Raw genomic sequence first — 16,006 nt, forward strand, 5'->3', positions numbered from 1 at the left:
GCGGCGCCGGGGTTCGTCGGCTTGCCCGCGGTCCAGCGACAGTTGTGGACAGAGTGGATGTGACACAGCGCCGTTCCCGACTGAACAATGCAGCCGACCAGGCGTGCAAAGAGACGGGAGGGAGACAGAGACGGCCCGGACGGTGCCACCGGCTTTGGGCAAATGCTAACCGCTGCCTTCAGCGTCTCTTCTCTCCTCCGGCTGTCGGACTCTTGGCTTCCATCACTGTTTCTTTTTGCGTCGGTGCTCTTCCTCCCTCTCTCTGGAGCGTGTCAGTCGTCTGGCCACCATTGCTTTCGATTTATTTCTTGGCTCTCACTTCTCCACTGCTATTCCGGTTCTCTTTATTCCCACCCTTTTTCCTCATTTCCATAATTCCTCTTCCTCCACTTCATCAGTTGCTCACGAAGGGGATGCGGACGGTGAGAATTAAGGACACCTGCAAAAGGAAATGAGATGCACAGAAGGAACAAAGATGGGGGAAAGAGAGAGAGAGAGATGGGGAGATCTCTTTTGCCAAACTCCTCCATTGAGGCGGCACAATTAGGATTGCGGAGACACACCTCGGAGAAAGGGAAACATGGCGAGGCATTAGAGACGAGGGAAGGGGAGGAGGACATCGCATTGCCGAAACCGCAGATCAAAGTCAGGGGATTTGCACACTTCTCAGATTTTCATTGAAGCCAAACACCACAGCTCCGCCGCAAAGCCAGATTACCTTTTTTTATTCTCTTTGAACGCGCACACATGATGGAGAAATAAGATTGCCATCGATGCGCAACCACCCCAACACCCCCAGTTCAACCCTCCACCCCCCATCCCCACCTTGATACAGACATTTTTCACAGATATTATTATTTATAAACTGTGTTAGAAGTTAATTGAGTGTTTGATGGCACGTTCAAATTATTGCCTTTTTTTTCTTTATTTTTTCCCCCTCGAATTCCCGAGACAGATATATGATCCTTCTTTCGCCGCTCAGGGAGCCAAAAAAACAGCAACAAAAACATTGAGAATCTTCAGGTATGCAGCTGTCACAAAACCAAATTCTGCACTTTCGGTGGAGGAAGAAAAGACAAACACTGCTGGTTCCTGCTGCCCTATAAAGGTTTACTGGCAGCAATATGATTGCATCAGAGAATTGCACAGCTGGGATCGAAACAACAATTGAAGTTAGGGCCGATCGACGTGAAATCCATCACGAATTCCTACCCATAGATCTCACTTACGAATGGGCAGACGCGGCAATATTAGAGCAGTATTTTTGTCAGTTTTAAGATATAATGAGGCGGGGGAGGAACAAAAGCGCCGTAACAAATGAAATATATTAGGAGGTAATAGAATAGCTGCAGCGCCGGTCATCTACAATGTTGAGTAATGCACACATTTAGAGCCTGATCAAGATTGATTGCCCTCGGTGCATCCACACGGGAGGACACGGAATATGAATACGAGTCAATTTAGCGTCCCCTCTGTGAGTCATTACATCTCGGTTCCTTCTCGGTTTTTTTCTTGATGTACTGCGGAAACCATGGCAACAACACGGCGCTGTCCATCATAGTGTCTCACTAACATTTCACAACAGGAAGCAGATGGCGACGAAAGCACCGCGGGCCCCAAAAGTCAGATTGGAGAAAGAAAAGGGACAATTTGTGTCCCTTCCCATCTTCTTATTCACCCCTGTGCTTTCTCTGTCTTTGTTTGTTTGTTTGTTTGTTTGTTTTCCTGCAGTTATGGGCAGTTTTGAGGAGGGCGAACGCACCCAGTCGGTCTCTCAGGGAGAGGGCGGCGTTATCCGGGCGCCGCGCATTCGCAGCTTCCCCCAGCCGCAGGTCACCTGGTTCAGAGACGGCCGCAAGATCCCACCCAGCAGTCGCATGTGAGTCCTTTTTCCTTTATGGGATTCATGCACTTGTTTTCCTTTGTTCCCTCGAATCCTTCATGGAGGGCTTTACTTAGAATGTGTGTTTGATCCTGTAAATACTTCTGTAAAGCCCCCGCTTGTCCCTTTGAGTGCTCCAGTTCGAGAGAGTCTCCATTTCGCGACGTGTCGTGCTTCAACTCATCCTGAGAGACGAGAGGCCGAGACCAACGGCGTTGGAATGAAATCGCCACTTTGCTCCTCGTTAGGAAAAACCTTGACGTTCCACTTTCATGTCAGTTGATCTGCGTCTCCATCTGTAAGATGGAGGCCGTGTGTTTCTGAGGTCACCTCTCTGTATCTGCCAGCCGGCAGCAGCAGCATCAGCACCATCAGCACCCGGTGGGAGCGGCGTGCGCCGGAGGTGCCGACAGCTTCAAATGGGATTGTTGGTTTTCTTTCCCCCATTGTGTTCACTCTAAAAGAAAAGGTGTAAATGTCGAGGTGGAGGAGAGGCGTCCCCTCTCGCTCTGTTTCGGCGGACGACTGTCGTCCTTCACTTCTGATCCTGTGCGCTCCAATTTTAGACTCATGAAAAATGAATGAATGCGCGTCGTTGTGTTTCGGCTTATATATTATTAAAAGAGCACTCCACCGATTTAAGCATTGCACACCTCGATAACATTGTCGGACTCATACCGCTGCAAGAAGATAGAAATTGATCCAGCGGAACCGGAGATGTCGTATCTAACGCGCGTATTCAGCTGCCGCCCACATTATGGTTGAAGAGTCAAGTGTGTTATTCTAATGGAGAATAACGAATCCTTGAGCCGCTACCCTTGAGAAGAGGGGGGGGCTCCACACACGATGGTTCTTGTTGTATTTCAAGGCCGTTTTTAAATTCTGTTCTCTACTCATGCACACCTGCAAGCAGATTATTATCAAATTAGCGGTATTTTTTTTCAGATTAGATTGAATTCCCGACAATAATAAAAATAAATGTAAACATGGAGTAAATATTATAGCTCCCATTCGGCTACATAATTACATCTTCCGTCATAATCATGGGGCTTCCGTTTCTCTTTCATTGATTGGCTTTTTTTCTCGGTGGAGCGTGTGTGTGTACACACACACACACACCTGTGTGTTGGTGTGCTTGCGCAGGAAAGACTTTAAGGGTGTGTAGCTGCACGTGTGATTGCATGTGTGTGTGTGTGTGTGTTAAAAAGGCACTTATCCCCATCGCATCACATCTGCATTTCTTCGCAGTGGGAGGTGACCTTGCCCTTGGTTAGAGTGAATCTTTCTTATCAGCTGCTCATCATCAGTAATCATACCCTGACCTAGAATGACAATGAGACAAGCGGCCATGACGGACAGAGACGCTGAAGGCCGGCGGCCGGTTCGCGGGTGCGGCCGGTCGCGTCGATTTTTCGTTGTGGAAATGCGGATTACTTTTGAGAAGCAGCTCAGGAGAAGGTCAAACAACAGAGACTCGTGGGGCTCCCTCTATCTCTATCTCTTTTTTGAAGTTGCTATTTGAAGAGATTATTGTGAGGAAAGTTTGTCGAATCATCACACTCTTTTTTGGCGAGAAGGGTCCATAAGAGCATCTTTCAACTCTATTAGTTTACTCGTTCAGCTCCTTCTCTCTCTCTCTCTCTCTCCCTCTACACTCCATCTCCTTTTGTCTCCATCTCCGGCAACCCCACTGTGTGTACTTGTGCTTCTCTTCATCCTCGCCCACCTACCCTCCGGCTCCGAGAATGCTAATGCGGCGCGCACCATCAAGGTCACTCCGTGCAAATGAGCACCGTTGATAACAGGCGGCCTTTTTTTATTATTATTGAAAATCATTTAATTGAATTTGATTCGTTCCACCAGCGTTGACTCTGCAGCGGCATCAAAGTCTCACTCGTGGGGAGAGAGTTCGGCGCCCGTCTGCAAACGTTACCTTGGCAAACGTTTTCCGGGAGCTGTGTGGTCTCGCTGTCACGCGGGTGACTATGTATCATAGTAATCGTCATCGTAACACTGCAAGATGCAATGTGGAATAGCAGTGAAGGGAGGTGGAGGACAAGAGAGAAAATGCAATGAAGTACAACCATAGAGACCGTTTTCTCTTTCATAAAAAAAACAACCTCTTTTACTTTACCACTTTCTACTACTACTTTGTTCTCCTCCCTCCGCACATTGTCTGCTCCTGCTATCTTTCCTCAGGTGTCATAAGTTTAATTTGCGGCCTCTCCAGGGGTTAGTCTTGTCCTTCTCCCTGTGCTCTGCCTAATCACACCTCCATAGAAGAGAGAAGGGAAAGAAACAGCCAGGACCCAGAATAACTGCGGTAATCACCACCAACCAGCGGTTATTTAAATGGGCGCTTTCACCGCGGGCGTTTGTACTTGTGCGACATTATTTGTCGCTCTGTGGTTGCATTCACTTTGTGATCAGTTTGGCCTGAACTGTGTGGAAATGATGTCAGTTGCTTTCTTCAAGGGGGAGATTGTGTTTCTTGTCTGTTCTTGTTCTGTTTTTGTGGTAGAAATGTGTCAAAAGATTGGAAACCCCTCCAAGATAACACTTGTTGATTTCAAGGACCTTTGTGAGGTGATTCGTGTCTCAGGTCCTGTGCACAATGAACAAATACACATCAGTAGGAGCCTCTAAATACGTATAATGTTGGTATTATTGGAGTTGCAAATGTTACTGGGATTGATAGTTGGGTTTTATAGTATTTATTACAATCAGGTATCAAATCTGCTAAATATCCAAAGAGTGTGTTTAAGAGTCAGAGAAGACGGTGTTTACATGCTTCTGATCATATCCGGGATATGGCGCATGATGGCGCGTAAATGGTTTCCGAGTATTTTATGCTGACTTTGGCGGTCCCTGTGGAGAAACGCGGTAGTGCGTGCGTCCGAGCGCTAGAGTCCTTTTGGAAAAACCTCCCTGAGCAGTAAGGTGAAGCTTAGGAGGAGGTAACGCTGCCTCGGGGGGGGGGGGGGGGGGGGGGCTCTCCATCTCTTCGCTCCGGAGCTGGTGAACCTGCACAATTTGGTCCTATTCCTCCTTGAATTGAGACAGACGGATGAAAAGCACGAAGAGGAACTATAAAGAAGCAGCCGATCTCCTCGTCGGCGGTCTCGTTTACTTACGTGGGTCAAAGGGAAGCAGCGGTATCGACTCGAGACTTCATAACCGGTTAAAGGGTCCCTTCCATCAGTGTCACGGATGCACGTGAACTGTGATGTTGTCTAGTCTGAGCACATCACTTTGTGTGTGTGTGTGAAGGAAGCCCACAGAATCGTAGTGACTGCTGCATTGTTGCTTCCCTGCTGCCAGTCCCCGTCCCTCCCATCCCTTGGCAAGGCACCGTCTCACTGTGCCACTGTGACCGCTCTCTCTTTGCCATGTGGCCTCTGCAGCTGTTGTTCTTGGCGGCTCCTGCGCGCCGGCTCCCGCGGCGCACCCATAAACTTACGGATTCACTCATCGTGGTGTTTTCTCTCGGACGGTTTTCTCGTCCGCCGTCCAGACTCAAGGAATTGCGTCCTCGTTTAGCTCGGTGCTAAAAAATACGCACCGAGGTATCGGGCTCACGGCCCGGCGGCGGATCTGTTCGCCGGGGGCCCTCGCGTCTTGAGTCGTGTTGTGATGTTGAGCAGGAAAAATAACTTCTTGAGCACTAACGGTCATTATTCTTCCCTTATTGAATGGGAATGCATTTGGCAGGGTCTTTTACATTCAGCTGCCGTGATTTGTTGTGTTATTCCGGCGACTTAATGTGGTGTATAATCAGAAGCTCCTTCAGTAAACACATTTGCCAGTAAATGCAGAGCTGCTGGCTAGAAGCGGAGTCTGCCGGCGGATAAGAAGGAGCCCGTCTTCTCGTTATTTCAGCCGCTGACAACGACTTACTGGCCGCTACCTGGTTTCCTCTCACGGAAACTTTTCCATTGACACCCGGGCATGGATTTATCTGCGTTACACTGAAAACAACCTTGTAGAGGTGTCCGTTAAGACAGAACACAGAGCAGCCTGACCTAGTGGAGTCAATGGGAGGACATCCCTGACACACACACACACACACACGCATGGTAATTCCCCTGAGTAATCTGCTCTAGCCACTGATCAATTAATGGCCCCTGCCTGTGATGCTCTGGTCCTGTCAGCCTGATATGGATTCCCCATTAGTCACGAGGGCCAGTGAATAGCCGGGCCCTTTCTCTGCGTTTCCCTGTGACCAACTGCCCGGCATTAGTCATGGAGCCGGCAATCTGCAGGTCACATGGGAGGGACAGACCATGCACGTGGATGTAAGGGTGAATGAATGAGCTGCAACTGAGCATTAGTATTCTGTTGTTATCATTGATTTATTTGTGGATCATTTCCTGATTAATCCATCCCAGACCCAAGGACAAATGTCCTCAAAACGATTGTTTTGTTTTGCTTAATAAATCCCTAGAGATTGATTATATAAATTATTGATTCGTTTTGTGGCAATTGACTAAACAATTGGTAGTTTGAGGATGACATGTATGTTATGGGTGTGCTGAACGCCCGGGAATGTTTTATTAAATGAAAAAAAGGTTTATAAAAGTTATATTATATATATTGCAATTTTGAAATGTGAACGTGTTGGGTGAGCATTCAAAAATAAATCTAGTCAATACATTTGTTTATGTCCCTAAACAAAGGTATAGAAAAAAATATTGCTTTAAATTGTGAACTAAAACTTTATACTAGATATTACTATAAATTACATTTTCAAATGTACCCAGAGCCACAACTATCAAATATGTTCATCATTTATTAATCTGCTGATTCATTAAATGATTAGTCAATTAGCTGGCATTTTTGCACACAAAAAAACAACCTCAAACAATCAGTTGATCGTATAAATAACTCCAATTATCGTCCACCGACTAATTATTGAATGAATGAATCTTTGTAGCACCAGTGCAAATCAATGTGCTACCAGTCGATGGGTGGATTCTGTGGTGTTTGCTTTTGTAAATACAAAAAAAGTATACGCTCACTTGGCAGTTTGGTAAATGACCTTGAGTTCATTTAGATGTCACCAGTTGACCTTGCGTGGTATTTAGGATGCCCGCTTTCTGTGTCTTCACCGTTTTCCGAATACTCGACCGAAAGCAGAAAGTGAACTCTGAGCCACAAATGTTCACCTCTTGCCCCCAGTGAGAAAACAAGGGGCTGTTTACATGAGCATCACTCCCTCCCCCCCCCTCTCTATCTCTCTCTCCATCTCCAGGAGTTGAGACTTTTTCATCACAGGTCTACTGAGCAGTAGGTCATGTAGCCTGCTGTTCGCCCCCCTCCCCCCCTTGATCCCTTCTATCTTTCGCAGCCTTTTTTCCCCCCCCATCATCTGTCTACTGGCCGTAGTTTGACTCATACTTTACCCAGCCATGTGAGCTGCTTGATCCCGTCAACCCCTCTCCCTCTCCTTCTCCCTCTCCCTCCCTCTCTCCCCTGGGGGGGCAATCTGCCGACCGGGGCCATTTGTCTGCATGTAATGAAGGTCTGAGGCTGTGGAGCGAGGTTAGGCACGGCGTAGAGGGACAGCAATGACGGATACCAAAACCCTCCCGAGCTTGTGTGTGTGTGTGTGTGTGCGTGTGTGTGTGTGCGTACGTGTGTGTGTGTGTGTGTGTGTGTGTGAAGAACAGGCACAGCTCTGTCACACTGCGTCAGAACTGGATTAACGTGATAAAATATGCACACCGACTGACAGTCAGTGGTGGAGTCAGATACAGAGTATGGTTGTAAAATGAGTGCGGGGGAGGAGGGTGGGTTGCATCCATAAATAAAGAGAGCATCACTGGATCAATATTTATTTAATTTCCGTGTCTTGCCATTTATAAGCGACGATGAACATGAGAGAAGGGAAGCAGCTCCGATCGATTGGCCACTGATCGTTATCAGACGATATTCGCCCGACGCAGCTTGACCGATCAGATGACGCAACACACACGACACGGTGTCTTTACGCGCCGCTGGATCGGTTTCACCCGACCTTTACTCCGTATCGAAGGAAAAAGGGGCTTATGGGAAATAGTTGCATAAACAGTTGTGAATTCATAATATTTCCTCTTTTCTAATTGTGAACATACAACGTTAACGCGTGTACTTTGATGAATAAATAATGCCATACGATTAATAGGAGGCCTCAAATAGACCCCCCGTAGATGATTTACACGACCATTTCAATCAAACATGAATTCCCATCATCATTATTGATTTGAGTTCTACGGAATCATCATCAGGCTGGCGTTCACTGATAAGCCACCCCTGACGCCTCGCATAAAGAAATGGATCCAGAGGAAAGTAATTGCAGATGAGGTCAGTCCTGCTTCTTGCTGCAAGTAAAAACTGTTATGGCGCTGGACTCGGCCAAGACGTTTCCGAGCAGCTGTCCGGCCTGCCAGAGCCGCGGCTCTTCCTGGAGAGTAATAACAGGGGAAGGAAAAAAAATGGAAAATGGGGTCTGGAATAAAAAGAGAAAGCATTCAAAGTGGCAGGAATAAACCCAAAAAGCAGACAGGTGCAGAGGCATGACCTTACATATCTGATTGGTCCCAATGTCTCCGCTCTGTGTCTCCATAAATCCCCGCACCGTGTCGGTGACGCGGCGAGCCATCATTACAGGCAAAGCTCGGACAGCTGCTCACACACCACTGACAGACTGGCGACTTTTAATAAGGATGACCGAAATGGATTCAGAGAGATTATGAGAAAAGATTATAACATTTAAAAAAAGCAACATGCTAAAATAGAAAATTACTGGTCAAAGAAAGGGAACAAATCCATGAACAGAGTCTTATCTACCTCTTCCTGCTCCCTTGATATACATGTAAAGCCATTCTGGATAATTGGCTTACTCTTAATTTCTTCCTGCATCATGCGGTCTTGTGATCCCTGAGGACCGGCGAGCACGGGGAGCTGTTAGGCCTGCTGGACACGCTGTGCGACGTCGTGTGTGACCCCCACTGCAGCAGCCTGATTAGGGCTGGGGGGAGGGTAAGCTCCGGAGGGAATTGCATTAAAATCAACTATAGCCCGGGTTCCTCCCACTCCCACCATTCTTGATGAAATCAGAGCATGCTCTGGATGATGGTATATAATAAATTGAAACGTATTTGGGCTTAAACTCAGACGGATTATTGAGTATAGGGAGTGTGGTCTTTGGAGGAAAAAGAAATAAAGGACAACAAAATTGAAATAAAAAAGAGTGCAGACTTGAAAGAAAACCCTCAGCACACAAGGCTGTACGTTATCAGGGCGAGAATGGTCCGTCTCCTCCAGGCCGTATATTTTAAACCCCCCCCCCGCCTCCTATAACTCACCGACACTGCCCTGTATATTCATCTTCCGGAGTTTCTAAAGCGACAGGCAAAAGACGCTAAACCCCGGATTGTGTACCCCATTTTAAAAAGGTCCCCGGTGAAGTCACCTGGGATTCATTCAGCCGCTTTGGACACTTTCCGTTCTGCCCACATCCCTGAGGGGGAGGGGGGGAGGGGATCCATAATTCATGGCCGTGCGTCCAGGATGTCACCGCTCCAGCAAGCCAGCATTAAATATTTACCGCAGATCATCGGCTGCAGCCATCGAGGCCTGCCAGTCCCTTTAGGAAGTTTTCAGTCTCAGCATGCGCGAGGAATCCCAAATGAGCCGAGTGACTGAAGCTGCTTTAAGGCGTCGGCCCGAGGAAGGATCTCATAAGTCATCGTAGCTCCGACGCGAGCAGTACGGGTATAGCTCACACGCCGCTCTGTGCTGCGTCCGATGCTTTTTCCTTCACGCCACGAGGAGCTGAAAAGAGAGCGTGGTTGTGTGCTTGAGAGCATTTTCTTTTTTTCCCAAATTAAATTTCTCGCTCTTTTGCTCCTTAAATCTGTCACCGCAGTGCCCCCCATGGTGACAGGCGGGTCACGATGGAGGGAAAAGTGGAGTGGGGTTTTGTGGAGGAGGAGAGAAAGAGGAGTCCATCAGCTGTGAAACAGGAAAATTGTGGCTGAATTGTAATTTTCTGTCCCACTTGTGTGCGACAAGCAGCATGGATTACAGTACTTCTCGGGGGGGAAAAGCCATTACTTGCAGGGGGTCAAAGACTTTTTGTTTTTGTTTTGTCAGACCGCTGTTATTACAGATTTTCTGCTGCCAACAGCTCGGAGAACTTGAAGGAAAATGTCAAAGGGAAAGTCCAATTGAAATGTCACAGAGTACCGAAGGTGTGTATAGGAGCAACAACCAGTTGGATGATATCGATGTGTTTCTCTTCGGGCTGCAACTAAGGACTCTTTTTATTATTTATTGATTCATCTGTTGATTATGACTTTATAGTCTTATTAATCAGACAAAAGAGAAGAAGTTAAATTGTAAAATATATTCTTTTAACACTTTGAAAATAAATGGACATTTGGGATGCAGCCATGAACAATATATGATCATATATGTGTTCCTCTCCCCGTGTAGCCAGGCGTCCATTACGTCTGTTTTTAAATTACAACCCCTAATCGTGCATTTGCCTCTGCACTCAGACGGTTTCATTTCCTGTTGTCAATCACTCGAGCTACACGAGGCGCGGCATTGGCCGGCCCCGCCTTAAGAAACGTTACCACGGCGCGTGCCGGGCATCGTAACGTAGACCCAACTAATCGATGATGTAAATCAATGTGATAGATTAGTTGTTGACCAAGCGCTCTGACTGAAACTCTCAGCTGGTTTCCTGGCGTGAGGGATTCACACTGGACATGTTTACCCGTGCATGTGTCCACAGTGTCATCAATGTGCTATTTAGGGTTTATTTGGCACACATTTGACCTGCTGTGTTGATGACCAGATATGGCTGCCTCACATGACTGCTTCTGGTGGAGTTGAGGAGAGAGGCACCGGTAGATGGAGAGGGATAAGGGTGGAGGAAAAGCTACATGTGGAGGGAGAGGCGCCCAGTTGGAACCGCCAGATTGTTGAACAGGCACAGGTAATAACAAAGTATTGATTGTAAACACAGTCAGGGGGCTGTAACGTCAGGCGGCAGAGGGCAGGGAGGACGATTTCGAGAGAGAAGTTGACGGAGGCGACGTGGCGTCGGGTATTAAATGCCCCCAAAAAGAACGCCTGACGAAAAGGGATCAGTGTTCATTCATTCTGTCATCCCCGCTGAGGAAGACTCTATTGTTTCCGGCCAGAGTGCAGAGTCAGACCACTGGAAGCAGAAGGGTACAAATAGTCAATTAAAAGGGCTTTCACCACGAGGAGAAGTACGAACAAAGGGAGGACGTCAATATTTCCTCCTTGCCCAGTCAGCACCGACACCGTGTTTACACATCGCAGATCGATATACCTAATGCGGCTTGAACAGCGGAATTAAAATGTTATAATGTTTAACGGCCTTTTCAGCCACGGGATCAAGTGTGGACATGCAATCGGACTCCAGACACGTTTAGCTCTCATCAGGTGGTTGGAGGCTGAACATGCAAGTGTGTGTTTGAAGAAGAAGCTTTCTCAGAACTTCTCGCCCCCCCCCTCTTTATCTTCTTGTTTACATTTTTTTTTTAATTGTTTATTTAAAAACCTTCTCCTCATCTGGTTCCCTCCTCAGCGCCATCACTCTGGACAACACGCTGGTCATTCTGTCGACGGTGGCGCCGGACGCCGGACGCTACTACGTCCAAGCGGTAAACGACAAGAACGGAGAGAACAAGACCAGCCAGCCCATCACCTTGTCCGTAGAGAGTGAGTAAGACGCACACCGTGAACACACACGGGTCACAAGCGTGGACGCACTGGAACGTCTTACGCAACATCAAACTGGGGAGGCAACCCTCAATGATGACCGTCATATGGCTTTTGAATGTAAATGAACATAACTGTGTTTTCATATTTGTGCTTTGGCATGTGTTTTTTTTATATTTTCAGTATTTTCATCAGTTCGAGCAAATTTCCTTGATGTGAAAAGTAGAATATGTCCCTCTAAAATGAAGTAAGGTGGAAGTATAAAGTGATTTGAATGGAAATACTCAAGCGAAGTAAAAATACATTAACTTTCAGGCGGCCCCTTTTTGATTGCTTTGTCATATAAGTCATTCTTTTTCACGCTCAAGGACTTATTTCAGAAACTCGAGCGCACCAGGTGCTTTTGTGTGATTCTGTGTGGAGAAACTATCTTTCTAGGTCCGTCGATGAAATCCAGGAATTAATTGGCCGAAAAAATCGTATGAGCCCGACTGACATTTATAAAAACTTGAATAAATGTACTTAGTTATATTCCACCACTGCAAATAATATGCAGATTGAATACATTTTTCATATTTAAAGTACATTTCACTTATAACACTGCATTATCCTCGCCAGTGAAATAGTGCATGCAGGACTCATACTTATGTCTACATTGTTGGATCGCTGCTTTTACCCAAAGTAAAGGATGTGGATCCTCTGCCGCCGGCCCGCGACACCGGAGCAGCTTTACTTTTATGATTAGATAGAATCTCTTTGCACTCAATGCTACAGAGACACCGACTGACTGTTTGACTGCCAAGTAGTTCTTAATATTCAGCAGCGCCCTTAGCTTCTGCAAGAACAAGACAAACAAAAACACACAGTTTACAGATATCAAACCAACTCAGGGAGTGAAATGTGAGAGGAAACCGAACAGACAGCGTCTCATGACACGGTAGACTGGAGTTCATGGCGAGGAGTAAGGATAAGATATAACAGTTGACAACACAAGGGAACAGAAATAGCCTTTGGGGAACAGTTGATTATACTGGAACGCACACACACACACACAAACACACACACTCTGACTCAGGCTATATCGAGAGCCTAGCAGGAGGTCTAAAACTAGGCAGGTCTTAGTGAATCACGGCGTGCATTATATGAGCGGTCCACTCACGTATGCACACACACACACACACACATGCCACATATCACACACACAGTGACGGGCATGCTGCCGGTGGATCCTGCACTTTCAGTTGTGCTGCGTTTGAGTGAGTGCTTGCGATTAGCTGCGCGCGCACACACGCCTTTGTCGACCCCGACGATGCATTTCCCATGAGCCCTCGCCTCCGATATGTACATGCCTACGACTTGGCGAGGGCTTCGGTCAAAGAGAACTGTGGGGAGGCGGGAGGAAGTTTAAAAACTGGATTTGAAGACGTGTTGAATATATTATTGAAGAAGTACATTTTTCGGATATCAGTCAGTCGCGCGCAATTCCAGGATGCTTTATCTTCATTGGTTGCTGGATTAAATCTTACCCAGATACGTTTTTTTTCTGATTGGCTATTGTGTAACCCTTTTTTTTATTTTTTATTGGCTGATAAGTGGCACCTCACAGTAGAACTCCAGGGGAGCGCTTGATTCCTCCACGGTGAGGGCAGCGCAGCCAGCTCATGTTTGTGCGCTGCGGCACATTAAAACATTAAATAGCCGAGAGTTTTTTTCAGCGTGAGAAATACGATGTGTGGCGGAAGTGCGTGACTAAAGACCGAAATGTGTGAGTCTCACGCTCAATGCGTGACTCTTGAGAGCCCTGACACTCCCAGGGCATGATGGGATTGACGGATCAGTGTGACTGTATCACAGACATGACACATCTCAAGCAGCACACGCACACACTGTGCTCCCGACTCCACGGGCTGTCTGTCTCTGACGCTCACAGCGCACACACACACACACACACACACACACACAGATGTGAACTAGTCTACGCATGCAGTTTTGAACACGTATAAAATATATATCCGCGTGCGTACACGCCGCGGCCTCTTCACCCCGTCAGCTCCGTGTTTGTCAGGCAACATTTCCTCGTCCCCGTTTCTCCAGCAGACATCTTATTATCAGGGCTCTCAAGTCTCACGCATTGAGCGTGAGACTCACGCATTTCGGTTTTATCTCACGCACTCCCGCCACACATCGAATTCCTCACGCTGAAAAAACCTCTCGGCTATTTAATGCTTGAATGCAGGGGTGCTCAATACGCCGATCGACTGTTCCGCTGCAGAGCTCCGACGCCGGTCTGCGCGCATTGGGATGGAGCAAAAAAATAGTCACTAGCACCCCCCCCCCCCCGTCAACAACTCTTTTCGGCTCGATGCCGGCGCGCGCAGCGGTCAGCTGTATCGGGTGCTGATGGAAATCTCACGCTTGCCTGTCTTCAAAACTTGAGAGCCCTGTATTATACACAGTCGGTGCACTGCCTCGTCCTATTCGGACCATCTTCTCAGTCAGATACTCAGGTACACCGTGTTCACCGGTCCGTTTCAATATGTCACGTCGATAAGCAGCCCCAGAGTGCACCGGGTGGGAGTGAAATGTACGGGGACACCAATGTCCAGAGGACGCGCCACATTCTGTTGGTGACGAATACATCTATTTCTATTTATCTGTCAAGACCAGTGCTTGGTACTAAAACCTCTGTGTGTGTGTGTTTAGATGTGGGAGGGCCAGCAGACCCCATCGCCCCGACCATCATCATCCCTCCCAGGAACACCAGCGTGGTTACGGGCACCTCGGAGGTCACGGTGGAGTGTGTCGCCAACGCCAGGTAAACCTGCTGCAGGGTCACATGTTTGTTGAAGGGTCGGGTCGACTTCCATCAGCGGGGAGAATTCCAATCAGCAGATGTTTTTTCAGAGTATAAATGGAGTTTCAGTATTTACTGTGGAATAGCCATAGCAACAGGAACGCCGATTCTGGGAAAAGATTTTTCATCCAAAACATTTTTTTTAGGAACGCATGAAGGGCATGTCTTCAAATTTGGCACAAACATCCACATTGACTGGAGGATTAACTGATTCGATTTTGGTGGTCAAAGGTGACATTTTGAGCTATAACTCAAAAAGCAATATGCTAATTCTGACAATTTCATACAAATGTCTAATAGTATCAAATAAATAGTGATGAATTAGTGGACAAAATAAATATACACCAAAATATTTGTTTTATTATGGGTGAAATGACCCTTTAACTCACACTACACACACATACATATTTTTGCATATATAAATATATATATATACATATATCATTTTCATAATACATAAGACACAATAATTCTAGTTGATGTATATGTATTATGAAAAATGACATATACATATATATATATATATATATATATATATATATATGCATAAAAATGTATATCATTTTCGGAATACATTTACATCGACTGGAATCCTCTCTTGTTTTGCAGGGGTTTGTGTTCTCGTGTCTTGAGTGAATATGCAGCATCAGAGCAGACTGCTCAACTAATAACATCCCTTGATTCATGAAAGAGTCAGTGTGAATTGAAAACAGTTGGCAGCATCCCAGCCCATAAACAGATATTTCTGTTTATTTCAATACTCGATGCTCCAGCAGATTAAACAGACTGATGGATATGTGTTTCCCCTCGGACCAGTGTTGCCGAACCAGAATCATTTATTATCAACCACACAGAAAGAAACCCCAAAAAAGGAGACTTTTCTTTTTCCCTCCGCAGGCCTCTGATCAAGCTGAGTATCTCATGGCGTAAGAACGGCGTGTTGGTGACCAGCGGCTTGAGCGACTTCAACCGCAGGCTGACCGTCCTCAGCCCCGTGGTGAGCGACGCCGGCTTCTACGAGTGCGAGGCTATACTCCGCAGCAGCAGTGTGCCCTCGGTCAGCGCTGGGGCGTATGTGCATGTACTGGGTAAGAATATCACTAGTTATGCGCCTGCCTCTTTTTCTTATTGCATCGAGGTGGACTTTGCATTGCAAGTATGACTTTTGAGTAAAAGCAGAAATATTAAGAAAACCTGCTCCGAATCCGCATTCAAATGAGCCGTGATAGGAAATCGTCGACTTCCCCCGTGTTATGTTTGTGTTTTCATATTTGTGCTTTTGCATGTGTTTTCATATTTTCAGTATTTTCATCATTTGGAGATCCTTTGCGTTTTGTCCTTCATCTTATAGTTTTCATGTGCATACGGTACCTAGAAAGGGATGTGTAGAATTTTTGAACATACTATTTTTATACCAGCCTAATATGACACCCTAAGTGGAAGATATATACGGTACATCAGGCAAATGTGTGGGAGTAAACTTAGCTTTAAGGTTTGCAAGTTCAAACTACAAAGCTGGTATAAAAATG

The 16,006-nt window shown here is 46.6% G+C and overlaps 1 protein-coding gene across 9 annotated transcripts in view; it reads left to right on the forward strand.

The window, feature by feature from the left end:
* sdk2b (sidekick cell adhesion molecule 2b) overlaps positions 1–16,006 on the forward strand; it is a 251,231-nt gene that overhangs the window by 179,593 nt on the left and 55,632 nt on the right. For all 9 annotated transcript variants that reach the window (XM_056429473.1, XM_056429479.1, XM_056429475.1 and 6 more), the window contains exons 4-7: positions 1,732–1,879; positions 11,490–11,623; positions 14,327–14,438; positions 15,375–15,565. In XM_056429473.1, the coding sequence (XP_056285448.1) occupies positions 1,732–1,879; positions 11,490–11,623; positions 14,327–14,438; positions 15,375–15,565 (585 nt within the window). The remainder of the gene's footprint in view (positions 1–1,731; positions 1,880–11,489; positions 11,624–14,326; positions 14,439–15,374; positions 15,566–16,006) is intronic.

This window comes from Pseudoliparis swirei, chromosome 13 (genome assembly GCF_029220125.1).
Source record: "Pseudoliparis swirei isolate HS2019 ecotype Mariana Trench chromosome 13, NWPU_hadal_v1, whole genome shotgun sequence".
NCBI classification, from domain to species: Eukaryota; Metazoa; Chordata; class Actinopteri; order Perciformes; family Liparidae; genus Pseudoliparis; species Pseudoliparis swirei.